This window comes from Thalassophryne amazonica, chromosome 22 (assembly GCF_902500255.1).
Source record: "Thalassophryne amazonica chromosome 22, fThaAma1.1, whole genome shotgun sequence".
Classification (NCBI taxonomy): domain Eukaryota; kingdom Metazoa; phylum Chordata; class Actinopteri; order Batrachoidiformes; family Batrachoididae; genus Thalassophryne; species Thalassophryne amazonica.
This window is the reverse complement of record NC_047124.1, coordinates 37,189,749-37,209,741: the sequence shown is the minus strand read 5'-3', so window position 1 is coordinate 37,209,741 and position 19,993 is coordinate 37,189,749. Positions and strand designations below refer to the sequence as shown.

The window sequence follows — 19,993 nt, the reverse complement described above, 5'->3', positions numbered from 1 at the left end:
AACAACCCAATCACCCCCCAGAGGACCGTCCCATCAAACCCTGGGAGGTGAAACCAAAAAAAGGAAAAACTAACAGACAATAAACATAAAGGCACCTGAGTCCAAGCTATGCTCCCGACAGCCTGCATGTCCACACCACCAGACCACTGACAGTGCTATAACCCACACAAAAACAGTTTGAATCACACATATCAAACCCCACAATTAATAAACCAACAAGAAACTAACTAATAAGTGACTTATACCGTCAAGCTCAAACAAATGGAACATTTATGTTCTACCTTAAGAGCTGTGACGGTAATGTGGCTCAGTCACCAGCAGGGGGAGCCAGAGTGCTAAAAATAAAAAGCCCTGTGGCAACCGAGTAAACTCAACACACGCTGCTTTAATTGTGAGCAGCTACGTGTAGCATACAGCTAAAGTGTGATTTAACTAATAAGTCCGGAGCTGATACAACAGATGTAGTAGCTATCTTCACCCGGGAGACGGGGCTACAACTGTAACAGCAGGACGCAAAGCGACCCGTGCTGCAGAACTCCGCCGTACGCGTTCACCCTCCAATCACACACTCATGCAGCTCCTGTCTAACCTCTTATCTGGTTGGAGTGTGAAGCGAAGCCGTCGCTGATCACACTTTACGCCAATCACATAGACAAGACAACACCACAGGAACACGGCTGCAAGAGAGTTCAAACTATTATTCATTTTTAGGTTCACTGACACGCACAACCCGGGCGGAGAGCACCCGCAACTGATCCCGGATAACTTCCGTCTGCTGCCGCCTTCCTGGCACGGTACCGACTCTGCTGCTGCTGGGTCCGTGATGTTTGGCCAGAGACTACTGTTATGTGTCGGGCGCGGGCGGAGAACCGACCCAGCGTTTGACAGGACCCAGCATAAAAGAAGCAGAGCACGGTTCAAAGGAAAACCAATTTTAATTAACATAGTGTATTTAGTGAAAATAACCCAAAGTCCACGGTCTGGCGAGGTGACAAAACGGCGCGCTCCCAGCAGCGCAAAAGGTCTGGAGCCACAGCCATTCTGGACCCAAGGAGAATGGCCAACCAAACACCCCAGCCCACAACAGGGCCACAGGTCCTTAAACAGTTTTGTTGGTATAGGATCAAATAAACAGGTTGTGCTTTTTGTTGACATTACAAGTTTTGTCAGCATGCCGAGTGAGATACTGTCAAATTCTGTAAATCTAGGTAATACCTCAGTAGTGGCTCCCACCTCAATAGCAGGGTGTAGTGGCTGGGTTAAGGCATGCCGGGATATGTTTAACCTGATGTCTTCTATTTTCTTCCCAAAGTAATCCAGGAAATCTTGTGCTGTAAAAAGAGAGCGAACTACAGGTGGTTGTCCATGAATAAGTGTTGCCACCGTGTCGAACAAGAACTTTGAGTTATGCTTGTTTTTGTTGATCAGATCAGAGTAATAGGTCCACTTTGTAGCCAATAATGCATGCTTATAGTCTAAGATAGCATCACGCCACGCAAGGTGGAATACTTCTAATTTTGAACGACGCCATTTCTGTTCTAGACCTCTTGCTTTATGCTTGAGGTCACGCAGGTAATCATTGAACCAAGGTGACTGTGATTTGGGGGAGCGCAGTTTCAGCACAGTTGGTGCAATCATGTCAAGTGTAGTTTTAAGCACTGAATTTAAACTATCCACAAGTCTGTCTACTGACTGGGTATTTGTCAAATATGAAGCTAAGACATCAGGCAGTCTAGCTTCGAGTTCAGTCTTAGTTGAGGAGTTGATGCATCGCCGTAATGATAAATAAAGTTATTGTTCCACTAAACACGGCAGCAAAACTGTAAACTTAATAAGTGAGTGATCAGAGACCACTGAGGCATGATGTCAATATTCGTGACAGTACCAATACCACGTGCGAGAACCAGATCCAGGGTATTTCCACTAATGTGCGTCGAGTCCTGAATGCATTGAATTCCTAATTCATCTGTCATCATTAAAACATCTGTCATCCGTGGCTGAGAGACAGCGCACAACCGAATGCCAGCAGTCGCGGTCACCCATGGGTGCTCAAAACATCCTCCAAGTTGATTCTTGAGTCAAGACCGACTAGATTAGGGAAGGAAAGTTTCCTGTTGCTTGATGGCTTTCATGAAATGAGCTCTGAAACTAGCTCATCTTTTGCTCGGGAGCAATGACCAGCAAATTCCGCCTGACGTTAAATAAGCTGCTTGCTTAGTGGTGGAACATCCCCATATAGTTGCTTGAGTGTGGGACTTGAGGACCATGAAAGGTTCTGTGTCCTTTTGAGGAGATTTGTGTAGCAGCCTTGTACACATTTGTGTAGTTGAGCATTAAGCATCCAGGTTTCTTAGCCATACATCAAAATCAGTTCTGTGACCTTCCTGAATAGATCACTTTTAAGCTCATTTGTGAGATTTGATCACCAGATTCGGTCCGTCTTATTGCATGCTACCCAAGCCTGCACCTTGCAGGTCTTAAAGTCCTTTCTAGAGTCCATAATCCATGAGCCTTGGTATTTGAAGTTGTCAATATGTTTGATTGGTACACCAGATTTAACAGAGATGGAGGAGTTACTTGTAGTGGAAGTACTAAATAAATTCAATCAGTACCACATATCTCAGATTCAATGATTGACTCCATATTAATCAGTGATCATGTCCTGGTAACAGTCACGTGGAATACAACCCTTCTGCATAAACCCAACACCAGGTGGTGGTTAAACACATCCCACCTCAATGACTCAGGTTTGAAAGTCTTATTAAAAGAGAGTGGGCAGGCTTCCTGGAAGTAAATGATTCCCCAGAGTCCTCCCCGTCTATTCTTTGGGAAACCGGCAAAGCAGTTCTAAGAGGCCTTGAACTGAATGAGGTGGGCTTCATAGATAATTGGCAAAGCTTCTGGGGAAAACCTGGTCTTGTTAGGAGAGACGGCATCCATCCCACTTTGGATGGAGCAGCTCTCATTTCTAGAAATCTGGCCAATTTTCTTAAATCCTCCAAACCGTGACTATCCAGGGTTGGGACCAGGAAGCAGAGTTGTAGTCTTACACACCTCTCTGCAGCTTCTCTCCCCCTGCCATCCCCTCATTACCCCATCCCCGTAGAGACGGTGCCTGCTCCCAGACTACCAATAACCAGCAAAAATCTATTTAAGCATAAAAATTCAAAAAGAAAAAATAATATAGCACCTTCAACTGCACCACAGACTAAAACAGTTAAATGTGGTCTATTAAACATTAGGTCTCTCTCTTCTAAGTCCCTGTTGGTAAATGATATAATAATTGATCAACATATTGATTTATTCTGCCTTACAGAAACCTGGTTACAGCAGGATGAATATGTTAGTTTAAATGAGTCAACACCCCCGAGTCACACTAACTGTCAGAATGCTCGTAGCACAGGCCGAGGAGGAGGATTAGCAGCAATCTTCCATTCCAGCTTATTAATTAATCAAAAACCCAGACAGAGCTTTAATTCATTTGAAAGCTTGACTCTTAGTCTTGTCCATCCAAATTGGAAGTCCCAAAAACCAGTTTTATTTGTTATTATCTATCGTCCACCTGGTCGTTACTGTGAGTTTCTCTGTGAATTTTCAGACCTTTTGTCTGACTTAGTGCTTAGCTCAGATAAGATAATTATAGTGGGCGATTTTAACATCCACACAGATGCTGAGAATGACAGCCTCAACACTGCATTTAATCTATTATTAGACTCTATTGGCTTTGCTCAAAAAGTAAATGAGTCCACCCACCACTTTAATCATATCTTAGATCTTGTTCTGACTTATGGTATGGAAATAGAAGACTTAACAGTATTCCCTGAAAACTCCCTTCTGTCTGATCATTTCTTAATAACATTTACATTTACTCTGATGGACTACCCAGCAGTGGGGAATAACTTTCATTACACTAGAAGTGTTTCAGAAAGCGCTGTAACTAGGTTTAAGGATATGATTCCTTCTTTATGTTCTCTAATGCCATATACCAACACAGTGCAGAGTAGCTACCTAAACTCTGTAAGTGAGATAGAGTATCTCGTCAATAGTTTTACATCCTCATTGAAGACAACTTTGGATGCTGTAGCTCCTCTAAAAAAGAGAGCTTTAAATCAGAAGTGCCTGACTCCGTGGTATAACTCACAAACTCGTAGCTTAAAGCAGATAACCCGTAAGTTGGAGAGGAAATGGCGTCTCACTAACTTAGAAGATCTTCACTTAGCCTGGAAAAAGAGTCTGTTGCTCTATAAAAAAGCCCTCCGTAAAGCTAGGACATCTTTCTACTCATCACTAATTGAAGAAAATAAGAACAACCCCAGGTTTCTTTTCAGCACTGTAGCCAGGCTGACAAAGCGTCAGAGCTCTATTGAGCCGAGTATTCCATTAACTTTAACTAGTAATGACGTCATGACTTTCTTTGCTAACAAAATTTTAACTATTAGAGAAAAAGTTACTCATAACCATCCCAAAGATGTATCGTTATCTTTGGCTGCTTTCAGTGATGCCGGTATTTGGTTAGACTCTTTCTCTCCGATTCTTCTGTCTGAGTTATTTTCATTAGTTACTTCATCCAACGCATCAACATGTTTATTAGACCCCATTCCTACCAGGCTGCTCAAGGAAGCCCTACCATTATTTAATGCTTCGATCTTAAATATGATCAATCTATCTTTGTTAGTTGGCTATGTACCACAGGCTTTTAAGGTGGCAGTAATTAAACCATTACTTAAAAAGCCATCACTTGACCCAGCTATCTTAGCTAATTATAGGCCAATCTCCAACCTTCCTTTTCTCTCAAAAATTCTTGAAAGGGTAGTTGTAAAACAGCTAACTGATCATCTGCAGAGGAATGGTCTATTTGAAGAGTTTCAGTCAGGTTTTAGAATTCATCATAGTACAGAAACAGCATTAGTGAAGGTTAAAAATGATCTTCTTATGGCCTCGGACAGTGGACTTATCTCTGTGCTTGTTCTGTTAGATCTCAGTGCTGCTTTTGATACTGTTGACCATAAAATTTTATTACAGAGATTAGAGCATGCCATAGGTATTAAAGGCACTGCGCTGCGGTGGTTTGAATCATATTTGTCTAATAGATTACAATTTGTTCATGTAAATGGGAATCTTCTTCACAGACTAAGGTTAATTATGGAGTTCCACAAGGTTCTGTGCTAGGACCAATTTTATTCACTTTATACATGCTTCCCTTAGGCAGTATTATTAGACGGTATTGCTTAAATTTTCATTGTTACGCAGATGATACCCAGCTTTATCTATCCATGAAGCCAGAGGACACACACCAATTAGCTAAACTGCAGGATTGTCTTACAGACATAAAGACATGGATGATCTCTAATTTCATGCTTTTAAACTCAGATAAAACTGAAGTTATTGTACTTGGCCCCACAAATCTTAGAAACATGGTGTCTAACCAGATCCTTACTGTGGATGGCATTACCCTGACCTCTAGTAATACTGTGAGAAATCTTGGAGTCATTTTTGATCAGGATATGTCATTCAAAGCGCATATTAAACAAATATGTAGGACTGCTTTTTTGCATTTACGCAATATCTCTAAAATCAGAAAGGTCTTGTCTCAGAGTGATGCTGAAAAACTAATTCATGCATTTATTTCCTCTAGGCTGGACTATTGTAATTCATTATTATCAGGTTGTCCTAAAAGTTCCCTAAAAAGCCTTCAGTTAATTCAAAATGCTGCAGCTAGAGTACTGACGGGGACTAGAAGGAGAGAGCATATCTCACCCATATTGGCCTCTCTTCATTGGCTTCCTGTTAATTCTAGAATAGAATTTAAAATTCTTCTTCTTACTTATAAGGTTTTGAATAATCAGGTCCCATCTTATCTTAGGGACCTCGTAGTACCATATCACCCCAATAGAGCGCTTCGCTCTCAGACTGCAGGCTTACTTGTAGTTCCTAGGGTTTGTAAGAGTAGAATGGGAGGCAGAGCCTTCAGCTTTCAGGCTCCTCTCCTGTGGAACCAGCTCCCAATTCAGATCAGGGAGACAGACACCCTCTCTACTTTTAAGATTAGGCTTAAAACTTTCCTTTTTGCTAAAGCTTATAGTTAGGGCTGGATCAGGTGACCCTGAACCATCCCTTAGTTATGCTGCTGTAGACTTAGACTGCTGGGGGGTTCCCATGATGCACTGTTTCTTTCTCTTTTTGCTCTGTATGCACCACTCTGCATTTAATCATTAGTGATCGATCTCTGCTCCCCTCCACAGCATGTCTTTTTCCTGGTTCTCTCCCTTAGCCCCAACCAGTCCCAGCAGAAGACTGCCCCTCCCTGAGCCTGGTTCTGCTGGAGGTTTCTTCCTGTTAAAAGGGAGTTTTTCCTTCCCACTGTCGCCAAGTGCTTGCTCACAGGGGGTCGTTTTGACCGTTGGGGTTTTACATAATTATTGTATGGCCTTGCCTTACAATATAAAGCGCCTTGGGGCAACTGTTTGTTGTTATTTGGCGCTATATAAAAAAATTGATTGATTGATTGATTGAGGCCTTAAAATCTCAGAACAACAACAGGAAGCTGAACTGGAAAAAAAAATCAAACAACTTGAAGACACCAGTGCAAATAAGTTCCAGTTGAACAAAAATCTCAAATAGGAAAACTCAGTTCCGGGTTCACAGACTCAGACAAGAACAGTATCACCACAGTAATAAATCTGGAAAATCAAACAAAATAAGGAAGAAAAAAAAAAAACAACAATCTCCACCATCAGGGACTCAGCAGGGAAGCCAACACAGTTACCAGAAGAGATAAATCAAATTTTCAGAGATGTTGATGCAAAATTATACTTACCATGAATCCAACCAAAGATGATGTCAGATCCTTTCTTAACAATATTAATCTACCACTGCCTACACTTGAGTCACCTATATCAACACAAGAATTATCCAGTGCCCTCAAACTCATACATAATAGCAAATCACCTGGATCTAATGGCTTCCCTGCTGAGTTCTACAAATGCTTTTGGCCTATTTTTGCTCTGAAATAAAACAGAACTCAAAACTGCCAAAAACCATGAACACAGCTACAATATGACTCCTTCTTAAACCCAACAAAGATGGCGGTAGCTTGATTGATTACCATCAAGCTACCGTCCAATCTCTACCGTCAAGCTACTGTCCAATCTCTGATTAACGTTGACATTAAAATCATAGTTAAAGCACTCACCCATAGACTGGACAAACCTATCTCATTCATAATTCACCCAGATCAAACCAGTTTCATTAAAGACAGACTCTGTCTGGCCTTCACTGATCATGACTGGCCATGGATGATCGTCCGTCCATTAGTTGTCTGTTGTCTGTTTGTCCGTCTTTAGCACCTTCTCTTGTGACTGTAGAGACCAATGCGAGAGCAGCAGTCATGATCGCACATCTATGTATTGATTCTAGACTGTTGATTATTGCTTTCTTTCCGCGAGCAAGGTTTTCTGCTGCTGCAGAAAAAAATCCAAAAAGACAAAAAGGGTGATTATAACAAAATAACAACAACAGACAGAAAAGACTTAATCAATCAATCAATCAACTTTTTTCTTGTATAGCGCCAAATCACAACAAACAGTTGCCCCAAGGCGCTCCACATTGCAAGGCAAGGCCATACAATAATTATGAAACACAGTCTACGTCTAAAGCAACATAACCAAGGGATGGTCCAGGGTCACCCGATCCAGCCCTAACTATAAGCCTTAGCGAAAAGGAAAGTTTTAAGCCTAATCTTAAAAGTAGAGAGGGTATCTGTCTCCCTGATCTGAATTGGGAGCTGGTTCCACAGGAGAGGAGCCTGAAAGCTGAAGGCTCTGCCTCCCATTCTACTCTTACAAACCCTAGGAACTACAAGTAAGCCTGCAGTCTGAGAGCGAAGCGCTCTAATGGGGTAATATGGTACTATGAGGTCCCTAAGATAAGATGGGACCTGATTATTCAAAACCTTATAAGTAAGAAGAAGAATTTTAAATTCTATTCTAGCATTAACAGGAAGCCAATGAAGGGAGGCCAACACGGGTGAGATATGCTCTCTCCTGCTAGTCCCCGTCAGTACTCTAGCTGCAGCATTCTGAACCAACTGAAGGCTTTTTAGGGAACTTTTAGGACAACCTGATAATAATGAATTACAATAGTCCAGCCTAGAGGAAACAAATGCATGAATTAGTTTTTCAGCATCACTCTGAGACAAGACTTTTCTGATTTTAGAGATATTGCGTAAATGCAAAAAGGCAGTCCTACATATTTGTTTAATATGCGCTTTGAATGACATATCCTGATCAAAAATAACTCCAAGATTTCTCACAGTATTACTAGAGATCAGGGAAATGCCATCCAGAGTAACGATCTGGTTAGACACCATGCTTCTAAGATTTGTGGGGCCAAGTACAATAACTTCAGTTTTACCTGAGTTTAAAAGCAGGAAATTAGAGGTCATCCATGTCTTTATGTCTGTAAGACAATCCTGCAGTTTAGCTAATTGGTGCGTATCCTCTGGCTTCATGGATAGATAAAGCTGGGTATCATCTGCGTAACAATGAAAATTTAAGCAATACCATCTAATAATACTGCCCAAGGGAAGCATGTATAAAGTGAATAAAATTGGTTCTAGCACAGAACCTTGTGGAACTCCATAATTAACTTTAGTCTGTGAAGAAGATTCCCCATTTACATGAACAAACTGTAATCTATTAGACAAATATGATTCAAACCACCGCAGCGCAATGCCTTTAATACCTATGACATGCTCTAATCTCTGTAATAAAATTTTATGGTCAACAGTATCAAAAGCAGCACTGAGGTCCAACAGAACAAGCACAGAGATAAGTCCACTGTCCAAAGCCATAAGAAGATCATTTGTAACCTTCACTAATGCTGTTTCTGTACTATGATGAATTCTAAAACCTGACTGAAACTCTTCAAATAGACCATTCCTCTGCAGATGATCAGTTAGCTGTTTTACAACTAGCCTTTCAAGAATTTTTGAGAGAAAAGGAAGGTTGGAGATTGGCCTATAATTAGCTAAGATAGCTGGGTCAAGTGATGGCTTTTTAAGTAATGGTTTAATTACTGCACCTTAAAAGCCTGTGGTACATAGCCAACTAACAAAGATAGATTGATCATATTTAAGATCGAAGCATTAAATAATGGTAGGGCTTCCTTGAGCAGCCTGGTAGGAATGGGGTCTAATAAACATGTTGATGGTTTGGATGAAGTAACTAATGAAAATAACTCAGACAGAACAATCGGAGAGAAAGAGTCTAACCAAATACCGGCATCACTGAAAGCAGCCAAAGATAACGATACATCTTTGGGATGGTTATGAGTAATTTTTTCTCTAATAGTCAAAATTTTGTTAGCAAAGAAAGTCATGAAGTCATTACTAGTTAAAGTTAATGGAATACTCAGCTCAATAGAGCTCTAAAACTCTAACAGTAATTAAAGACAACAACAGTGAGGAAAATAAGTATTTCATCCACTGTCAATTTTGCAGGTTTTCCCACCTACAAAGAATGTAGAGGTCTGTAATTTTTATTGTAGGTTCAAATCCAGTAAATCACATTATATGATTTTTAAATAATTAATTTGCACTTTATTGCATGAAATAAGTATTTGATCACCTACCAACCAGCAAGAATTCTGTCTCTCACAGACCTGTTAATTTTTCTTTAAGAAGCCCTCTTATTCTGCACTCTTTACCTGTGTTAATTGCACCTGTTTGAATTTGTTACCTGTATAAAAGACACCTGTTCACACAATCAATCCACTCCAACCTGTCCACCATAGCCAAGACCAAAGAGCTGTCTAAGGACACCAGGGACAAAACTGTAGACCTGCACAAGGCTGGGATGGACTACAGGACAACAGACAAGCAGCTTGGTAGAAGACAACAACTGTTATGATTATTTAGTAGAAAGTGGAAGAAACACAAGATGACTGTCAATCTCCCTCGGTCTGGGATTCCATGCAAGATCAGCATTTCTCCTTTAATTCGGGTGTCTTATTGTTGTTGGCTTATTAGTGCAGCAGATAACTGAAACAATCCTTCAAATGGTGATACAAGCATCAAATTTAGTACAAATACAGCTGGAGCAAAATTAATGGAGCAACTTTAACTTTTGACCCCTGTACAAACTGAAACTGACCTTTGTCACCATTCTTGTCTCCATAACATTCAGTCACAGATTGTCCAAACTATACCTTTTTGGAATCTTTATGATCAAGCAAATAATGTGGTGTAGTTTTCTATTTGATTGGAGCATCTTTTAATTTAAACCAGGGGTGGGCAACTTGTTCCAGAAAGGGACAAGAGGGTCACCAGGTAGAATCAGTAGCTGCAAAGAAAACCTGCACCCTCTGTGTAATTCTTCAGTTGACCCCTATCTGGCTGCCTATTGAAAATTCAAGTGGCCAATCGTTTTTTTTTTTAAAGAGTTCATATCTGTGGATTATTTGTGCTGAATTTAGTGTTTGTATGACCATTTTCAGGATTCCACTCTAAATATTCTATTATCTGCTGCACTATATATGTGATGTAAGATGTTGCTCCTCACTGTTTCTCAGTTGACCTCAAAAGCATTGGAACACTTGGTATTTCACACATTTTAATTTGTTTATTCTATTTCAAATACATTTTTTTCTAAAATTATCTTCCTTAACTCAAACTGAAAGGAAATATAACGATATAAATGAATTAAAAATCTAAAATCCAGCTTCCTGATGAAGTGGTGTAGAGGAGGATTTTCTTAAAAAGACCTCAAAGTTCAGTTACAATTTGACAGAAAGTACATTTGAGATGAAAGACTGGATTTGATGTTTTGGTGAAATAAACTTTTGTATTTCTTAATAATTGATGTAAATAAAGTCCAAGACATATTCAGTGACTTGGAAATGTTCATGTTTCCATCCCCTGACTTGTCTAAAGAAAACTGGCAATAAAACTGATTATTACAACCCCTGGCAAAAATGATGGAATCACCGGTCTCAGAGGATGTTCATTCAGTTGTTTAATTTTGTAGAAAAAAAGCAGATCACAGACATGACACAAAACTAAAGTCATTTCAAATGGCAACTTTCTGGCTTTAAGAAACACTATAAGAAATCAAGAAAAAAAGATTGTGGCAGTCAGTAACAGTTACTTTTTTAGACCAAGCAGAGGAAAAAAATATGGAATCACTCAATTCTGAGGAAAAAATTATGGAATCACCCTGTAAATTTTCATCCCCAAAACTAACCTGCATCAAATCAGATCTGCTCATTGACATTGACCCTATGCCATGACATTGACCCTATGTGTCTTTTTGCAAGGAATGTTTTTGCAGTTTTTGCTCTATGGCAAGATGCATTATCATCTTGAAAAATGATTTCATCATCCCCAAACATCCTTTCAATTGTCCAAAATATCAACATAAACTTGTGCATTTATTGATGATGTAATGACAGCCATCTCCGCAGTGCCTTTACCTGACATGCAGCCCCATATCATCAATGACTGTGGAAATTTACATGTTCTCTTCAGGCAGTCATCTTTATAAATCTCATTGGAACGGCACCAAACAAAAGTTCCAGCATTATCACCTTGCCCAATGCAGATTCGAGATTCATCACTGAGTATGACTTTCATCCAGTCATCCACAGTCCACAATTGCTTTTCCTTAGCCCATTGTAACCTTGTTTTTTTCTGTTTAGGTGTTAATGATGGCTTTCGTTTAGCTTTTCTGTATGTAAATCCCATTTCCTTTAGGCAGTTTCGTACAGTTCGGTCACAGACGTTGACTCCAGTTTCCTCCCATTCGTTCCTCATTTGTTTTGTTGTACATTTTTCGATTTTTGAGACACATTGCTTTAAGTTTTCTGTCTTGACGCTTTGATGTCTTCCTTGGTCTACCAGTATGTTTGCCTTTAACAACCTTCCCATGTTGTTTGTATTTGGTCCAGAGTTTAGACACAGCTGACTGTGAACAACCAACATCTTTTTGCAACATTGCGTGATGATTTACCCTCTTTTAAGAGTTTGATAATCCTCTCCTTTGTTTCAATTGACATCTCTCGTGTTGGAGCCATGATTCATGTCAGTCCACTTGGTGCAACAGCTCTCCAAGGTGTGTTCAGTCCTTTTTAGATGCAGACTAACGAGCAGATCTGATTTGATGCAGGTGTTAGTTTTGGGGATGAAAATTTACAGGGTGATTCCATAATTTTTTCCTCAGAATTGAGTGATTCCATATTTTTTTTCCTCTGCTTGGTCTAAAAAAGTAACTGTTACTGACTGCCACAATCTTTTTTTCTTGATTTCTTATAGTGTTTCTTAAAGCCAGATAGTTGCCATTTGAAATGACTTTAGTTTTGTGTCATGTCTGTGATCTGCTTTTTTTCTACAAAATTAAACAACTGAATGAATATCCTCTGAGGCCGGTGATTCCATAATTTTTGCCAGGGGTTGTATTTACAATTTTATCAAGTTTTAGAGATTTGCTAGAAATTTTTATTGTTGATATTTTTTTGTATTTCTTGTATTTAACCCCCTGGCGTCTGAGGGCATTTTTGGGACAGTTCACTCGCCTGGCATAAATGTTTTATTATCTCCCTGCATCCCACAATCAAGTTTTATGTCTCTTTTTGTGCTTTCAGAATACATATGTTTTTGTTGTGTTTTATAAGTGTAATATAGGTTTACAATCAAAAATAGGCATGGAAAAAATAAACCGAAAAATAATTTTCCACACACATTTATTCAAAACACACAGCAAACTATAATAAACAACTGTTTTGACACTTTATAAAGGTAATTTGAGGTCTTGTGTGAAAGACTGTACAACAAAAAGGTTCAAACAATAAACACAAATGCACATTTTGAACAATATATACAAAATGGTCTATGCGTTTTGTTGTCCATTGATATGGTAAACAGTTCTTTAGGCAGAGAAAGCAACAGAGTTATCCAGTAACATTCACATGCAAACTAGTGGAACAATCCTGATAGTTACACTCTTTGTTTGAGCACGTGAGATTGTCATCAGAGGCTCTCTGTCTGCTTTCACTGATCGCTGTGCGTAATGGCGCAGGGCGCAATGAGTATGTACTAATAGTATGTACTCATTGGAGCACCCAGGGGGCTATTCAAACGGGCCAACTAGTAACACATCACTCCTGAAAACGATCTTTGGCTTTTCACGTGAGGTAAATCTGCCCTACGATTGGATTTTGGAAAACCATGTGACGGTGAACCAATTCCAATTGGACACTCACATTGCGCACGTCATCACACAGCTTCTATGAGGAGTACAAAGATGGCCGATGGCTGGCTCGAAAGTCCGCGGAGTTACCTTTTCAGCAAAAAAAAAAAAGTAAGTTTCTATCTCATGTCATTAAAAAGTTATTTATAATTTAGTAAAGCTTGGTCTTAGCCGTTGTATACGACGGCGTCGGCCCCAGAGGGTTAAAATGACAAAGAAATTAAAATGTGTGAAATTCCAAGTGTTCCAATCCTTTTGGAGGGCACAGTATCCTAACCTTATGAGTGCAAAATGAGTGTGGGATTATTGCTGTTTTGTTTAAGAAGGTTTAATTTTCACTGTTGCTGCACTTTGTGTCAAATCATAGTCATATCATATATCAAATTGCTATGAAAATTCAGTAAGGTATATCTTCTATTATACACTCCAAGTCTAAAGTGGAACTCTACTAGTGTTTACTAAGGTACAACTAAATATCTTAAAAAACAAAAACAAAAGAGAGAGAGTATTTCCACTGAGGTGTCTGGTCTTGAGAACCAGGGATGGTTGGTTGGAAATCTTTTTTAGCCCATGGGAACTCTCCCTACCCACCTAAGCTGTTGTGTGGGCCGCTGAAGAGGAGGTACTGCTGGCCCACCACCACCAGAGGGCGCCCTGTCTGGAGTGCGGGCTCCAGGCACCAGAGGGCGCTGCCGCCTCACAGGAGCAGCCGGGGTGACAGCTGTCACTTATCGCCTACGACAGCCGTCACCAATCATCTGATCAGCAGTGGTATATCAGCAAGACGACATCTCCACCTCTTTGCCGAGATATCGCTCTACCTAGGAGGTACAGTACTCAGCCGACTGTGTTGTCTTTTTGACATTAACACGTTATTTTTGTGCGTTAAATAGCAGACATTCTTCCGACGAGAGGTGGAGGTGGTTTTCCCGCCATACGGGTTGCTGGGTGCAAACGCACCCACATTTAACTGTTTTTGTTCCTCGCCAGCAGTACCAGATCCGACACGCGGAGGCAGTGGCCACCTGGGCGTTCGGGACTTGGCGGCTCCAGTATTCCCGGGGTTCGGTGGCGGAGGAAATCGTGTGGTTCCGGTTCTGCTTTGGACAGACGTCTCTTATCTTCGATCCTGCCCACGTGACACATTTTGTGAATTGACTTCTTGTCTATTGTTGTAATCTGTTGTGTTTGTTGTGCTTATTCACAACAGTAAAGTGTTATTTGACTTCCTCCATTGTCCGTTCATTTGCGCCCCCTGTTGTGGGTCCGTGTTCCTACACTTTCCCAACATATGCGGCTCAAGAATATGGACAGCAGGTATATAAGTGACATTTACATGACAATTTATATGACAATACTGAGATACGATAATTTGACTGTATCGTACAGCCCGACTGTCAACTAGCTGAGAACTGTGAATATTCATTTACATCTTTAAAAATCCTACAGTGTGATTTTCTGTATTTTTTTTTTCTCATTTTGTCTCACAGTTGAAGTGTACCTATGATGACAATTACAGACCTCTCTCATCTTTCTAAGTAGGAGAACTTGCACAATCAGGGACTGACTAAATATTTTTTTACCACACTGTAGGTGTGATCTGTTTGAAAATCCTTTGATTCAGAGTGTGTGATTGTTGGATCAACAGATCAAAGTTACGTGGTGGACAGTCTCTCCAGTGACAGACACAGAAGCCTGTAACTCCTTCAGCGATGTCTGGCTGTTTTGATGGCTTCCCTCACGAGTTCCACACTGTTCGTATTTCTTAATGCATGATGGACCTGAAGTCCTAAACCTGTCCACTGATCACGCATTAAAAATAATCCTCATGTTCCCTTTGTTTAAGACCTCTGAAAATGGAGGCAGTATGTAAAAACTTCTAATTCTTCAGTAGTTTATGACTTAAATTGAATTAAAGCTGAAAGTCGACACAACAACATCCAGGTTGTTTCGTTTGAACTGTGGACCAGGTGGACAAACCGCCTGGTCCAAATCCTTCTGGACACGGCGCTGTGGTTGGTTGTGTACACACAGTGACGGCAGTCATGCTGAGTGTTGGTAACACGCGTGTTTTTGGTGTGTCCGCAGCGCACAGCTGACCATGTGCCTACGAGCGATCATCAAGCACGACTTCCCCGGCCGCTGGACCGCCCTAGTGGACAAGATGGGTGTCTACCTGCAGTCACAGAGCAGCGGCAGCTGGTACGGCAGTCTGCTGGCTCTCTACCAGCTGGTCAAAACCTACGAGTGAGTAACGTGCTGCTCTTCTTCATGACCACCATCACAGACATCCGGAGCAGGAACATGCTCTTCCTGCTGGTTTGTGGTTGGTCCTCCTGGTTCGTCCTCTCACGGAGGCCCAGAGCACTGGTTCTCAAGCCAGAAGAACCAGTGTCCTGGACGCAGGTCCACCAAACAACAACCATCCACACAGGCTTTTACTTCACACGACCAACGACGAGCTCACGCAACTTTGTGATTGGTCAACGCTCAAAATTCCCCAAATAAAGAGCCAATAAAAACATTTTAAATAGAGTTTTTAATTGTCATGTTCCCAAGGCAGTGGGCCGGCAGTACGTGTGGATCTGACCATTTCTTTTGTCCAAACCATGCCAAATACCTTCAGATATGCTGTCCATGTTACACTTATTTGTCCATCTTGCTTATTTTTATATTTACATTTGTTTGGAACTTTTAAATTTGATGTTAAGTAACAGCACAGGCTGTGGTGCACACATGTGCTACACTGAGCTGCTGTCTGCGTTTGGACTGTGGGAGGATGCTGGACATGACTAACCACTGCACCTTCCTTTTCTGTGTTATTTAAGACCGGCGGCTTTGTCATGTGTTCCTCAGATACAGGAAAGCTGACGAGCGGGAGCCCCTGCTGGCAGCCATGCAGATTTTTCTTCCACGCATTCAGCAGCTCATTAGCCAGCTGCTAACTGATGCGACAATCTTCTCTGTCCTCATCCAGAAACAAATCCTCAAGATCTTCCACGCCCTTGTGCAGGTACCAGTGTGACCCAGAGCTTGTAGCTCGTTATGACCGTAGCAATGAAGAGGATGAAGGTGGCTTCAGTGATGATGTATTTTTTTCTGGTAGTACTCGCTGCCTCTCCAACTAATCAACGACACAGTGATGACTCAGTGGATGGAAGTTGTCCGAGCTATTATGGACCGAGACGTCCCACCTGTAAGTCATACTCACACCCCCAAGGTGTATGAACACCTGTACTAGTTTGGCACAATATGACATTTATAAATCATTTTTAGTCTTTTGCACCTGGTTACTTAAATTTCCATCATTCCAGGATGTTCTTTGCCAGTTTTTAACAGGATTACCAAAACACAAAAAAAATAAAGTGCTGCTGATCTACTGATCATCAGCATCCTGACAGAGGTGCTCCTGTTCCTCTACACTGACACTTTGTTCTGCTATGGCTGGTGTCTGCACAGTCCCCAAGGAGGACTGCTGTGAAGTCCCAATGGGCCAGCTGCTTCAGCCCGTACTCCAGTGCCACGCTCCTGAGGAAGCCCATTTTGGCCACTTGTACCCGCGATCTAGTTCTTTTAGTCGTGACCCAACCCTCATGCCCATAGGTGAGAGCAGAAATGAAGATTGACCAGTAGGTCGAGAGCTTGGCCTTTTGGCTCGGCTCCCTTTTCGTCACAACAGTACGGTTGAGCGAATGGAACACCGCCCCTGCTGCGCCAATTCTCTGGCCAATCTCACGCTCTGTTGTCCCCTCACTCGTGAACAAGTCCCCGAGGTACTTAAACGCCTTCACTTACGGCAAAACCGTATTCCCTACCTGGATTAAGCAATCCATTGGTTTTCTGCTGAGAACCATGGCCTCAGATTTAGAGGTGCTGATCCTCATCCTAGCCGCTTCGTACTTGGCTGTGAACCGATCCAGTGAGTGCTGGAGGTCACAGACCGATGAAGCCAACAGGACCACATCATCTGAAAAAGCAGTGATGAGACCCTGAGCCCACCAAACTGGAAACCCTCCTCCCCCCGACTATGCCTTGATATCTTGTCCATGAATATCACAAACAGGATTGGTGACAAGGCGCAGCCCTGGGGGAGGCCAACCCCCACCGTAAACGAGTCCGACTTACTGCTGAGCACCCGAACACAGCTCTCACTTTGTGAGTACAGAGATTGGATGGTCCTGAGAAGGGACCCCCCTCACCCCATGCCCCCTCCTTGTGAGACTGAAGAGCTGGTCAGTTGTTCCAAGACCAGGACGGAACCCCCATTGTTCTACTTCAATCTATCGGCCAAACCCTCCTTTCCAGCACCTGGAGTTGACTTTTATCAGGGAGGCTGAGTAGTGTGATGCCCCTGTAATTGGCACACACTCTCTGGTCCCCTTTTTAAATATGGGGACCACCACCCCAGTTTGTCACTCCTTAAGCACTGTCCCAGACCTCAACACAGTGTTGAAGAGACGTCTCATCCAAGACAGTCCCTCCACATCCAGAACCTTCAGCATTGCAAACGATAATGAGAAATAGGCTTGGGGAGCCGGGGAGGGGAACTTGGGGTCAGCTGAGCCAACAGATTATGATAAATGAACATCTGAGCCATCAGACTAATATAATGAGGCTGTATGTGGCTGTTCTTGTCGATTGCCCAGTTTTGAGAAACCCTGCCTCTGTGAGTGATCCATCTGATGTGTGATTCACTCCATGAGGGATCCATTTCTTGGTAGAGGAAGGTTCCTTTTGAAATTGGACTCCATACACCTCCTACCAATAGTAAAACAGCAATCTTTCACCACACAACTGCACCACGTAACATTTTTAAAGCACCTCTCCCATAAAACCATAGACCGAGTTAACACATGAGCAGAGCATATGCCACGCCTTGTGTTGCTCATGTTTTTGTATAAAGATGGGCCACATCCAATTACTTCTTTACTTCCAGTGCCACCACAGTGAGCCTAATTACCATAAAGTAACTACGTCAACTACGTAACTGTGCTAAGGGTGCGTAGCCAGCAGCGTCTTAAGTTTGGTGTGAGCCCACAAAACCTACTTTGTATTTTCAGATTTGCAGTGTCTCACGTGATTTTGCCCCACATTAAAGCGAATATGACAACAAGCCACTTCCTTGAATCGGCTTTGATCTTTGGTGTCGCACTTCCACGTAGTCCACCTCAGTCTGAAGTGTGCAATCTCTCAAGCATTTTGTGAGTTGTGGGATTTTTGCTGTTTTGGATACATTTGAATTAAAGTCTTGTAAAGTCCGCTAGTTTTTTATGCTTGTTTAAAACTGAAGAGTCAAAGCAGTACGTAAGTGGTGGTGTCACATGACATGAATAATGATGAAGTATGGTGCAAGTACTAGTGAAGCACATCGTAATTACTGATTAAACTCATTGCAGGTACTAGTGAAGCACATCATAAATAATGGTGAAGCGCAACATGGGTAACTGAAGCACACCGCGAGTAATGATGAAGTATGCAGTTGTGCTGGTGAAGTGTGTTGCAGGTAATGGTGAAGCACGTCGTGAGTAACTGTGAAGCGCACAGTGTGCAACGGTGAAGCACATCGTGTGTAACAGCGTGTTGTGGGTGTTGGTGAAGCGTGACGCAAGTAACAATGAAGCGCAAAGTTTGCAACAGTGAAAACATCGTGAGTGATGGTGAAGCATGACGTGAGTAGCAGTGAAGTGCACAGTGTGCAATTGTGAAGTGCACAGTGTGCAATTGTGAAGTGCACAGTGTGCAATTGTGAAGTGCACAGTGTGCAATTGTGAAGTGCACAGTGTCCAACAGTGAAGCACATCGTAAGTGACGATGATGCATGACATGAGTAACAGTGAAGTGCACAGTGTGCAACGGTGAAGCACATCGTGAGTGACGGTGACGCATGACGTGAGTAATAGTGAAGCGCACAGTGTGCAACGGTGAAGCACATTGTGAGTGACGGTGACGCATGACGTGAGTAACAGTGAAGCACACAGTGTGCAACGATGAAGCGTGACACGCGTAACGGTGAAGTGCACAGTGTGCAATGGTGAAGCACATTGTGAGTGATGGTAAAGCATGACGTGAGTAACAGTGAAGCGCACAGTGTGCAACACTGAAGCATGACTTGAGTAACAGTGAAGCGCACAGTGTGCAACAGTGAAGCATGACGTAACAGTAAAGTGCACAGTGTGCAACAGTGAAGCATGACGTAACAGTAAAGCGCACAGTGTGCAACAGTGAAGCACGACGTAACAGTAAAGCGCACAGTGTGCAACAGTGAAGCATGACGTAACAGTGAAGCATGACGTAACAGTGAAGCGCACAGTGTGCAACGGTGAAGCACATCGTGAGTGACAGTGACGCATGACGTGAGTAACAGTGAAGTGCACAGTGTGCAACGGTGAAGCATATCGTGAGTGACGGTGAAGCATGACGTGAGTAACAGTGATGCGCACAGTGTGCAACGGTGAAGCGTGACGCGAGTAACGGTGAAGTGCACAGTGTGCAATGGTGAAGCACATTGTGAGTGACGGTAAAGCATCACATGAGTAACAGTGAAGCGCACAGTGTGCAACGGTGAAGCATGACGTGAGTAACAGTGAAGCGCACAGTGTGCAACGGTGAAGCATGACGTGAGTAACAGTGAAGCGCACAGTGTGCAACGGTGAAGCACATCGTGAGTGACAGTGACGCATGACGTGAGTAACAGTGAAGTGCACAGTGTGCAACGGTGAAGTGTGACGCGAGTAACGGTTAAGAAGCATGAC

General features: G+C 42.2%; 1 protein-coding gene across 1 annotated transcript in view; it reads left to right on the top strand.

Annotated features, from left to right (window-relative positions):
• ipo8 (importin 8) overlaps nt 1-19,993 on the top strand; it is a 100,716-nt gene that overhangs the window by 13,127 nt on the left and 67,596 nt on the right. Inside the window, 3 exon segments of the mRNA XM_034163360.1 lie at nt 15,330-15,488; nt 16,098-16,254; nt 16,348-16,437. Of these exon segments, the coding sequence (XP_034019251.1) occupies nt 15,330-15,488; nt 16,098-16,254; nt 16,348-16,437 (406 nt within the window).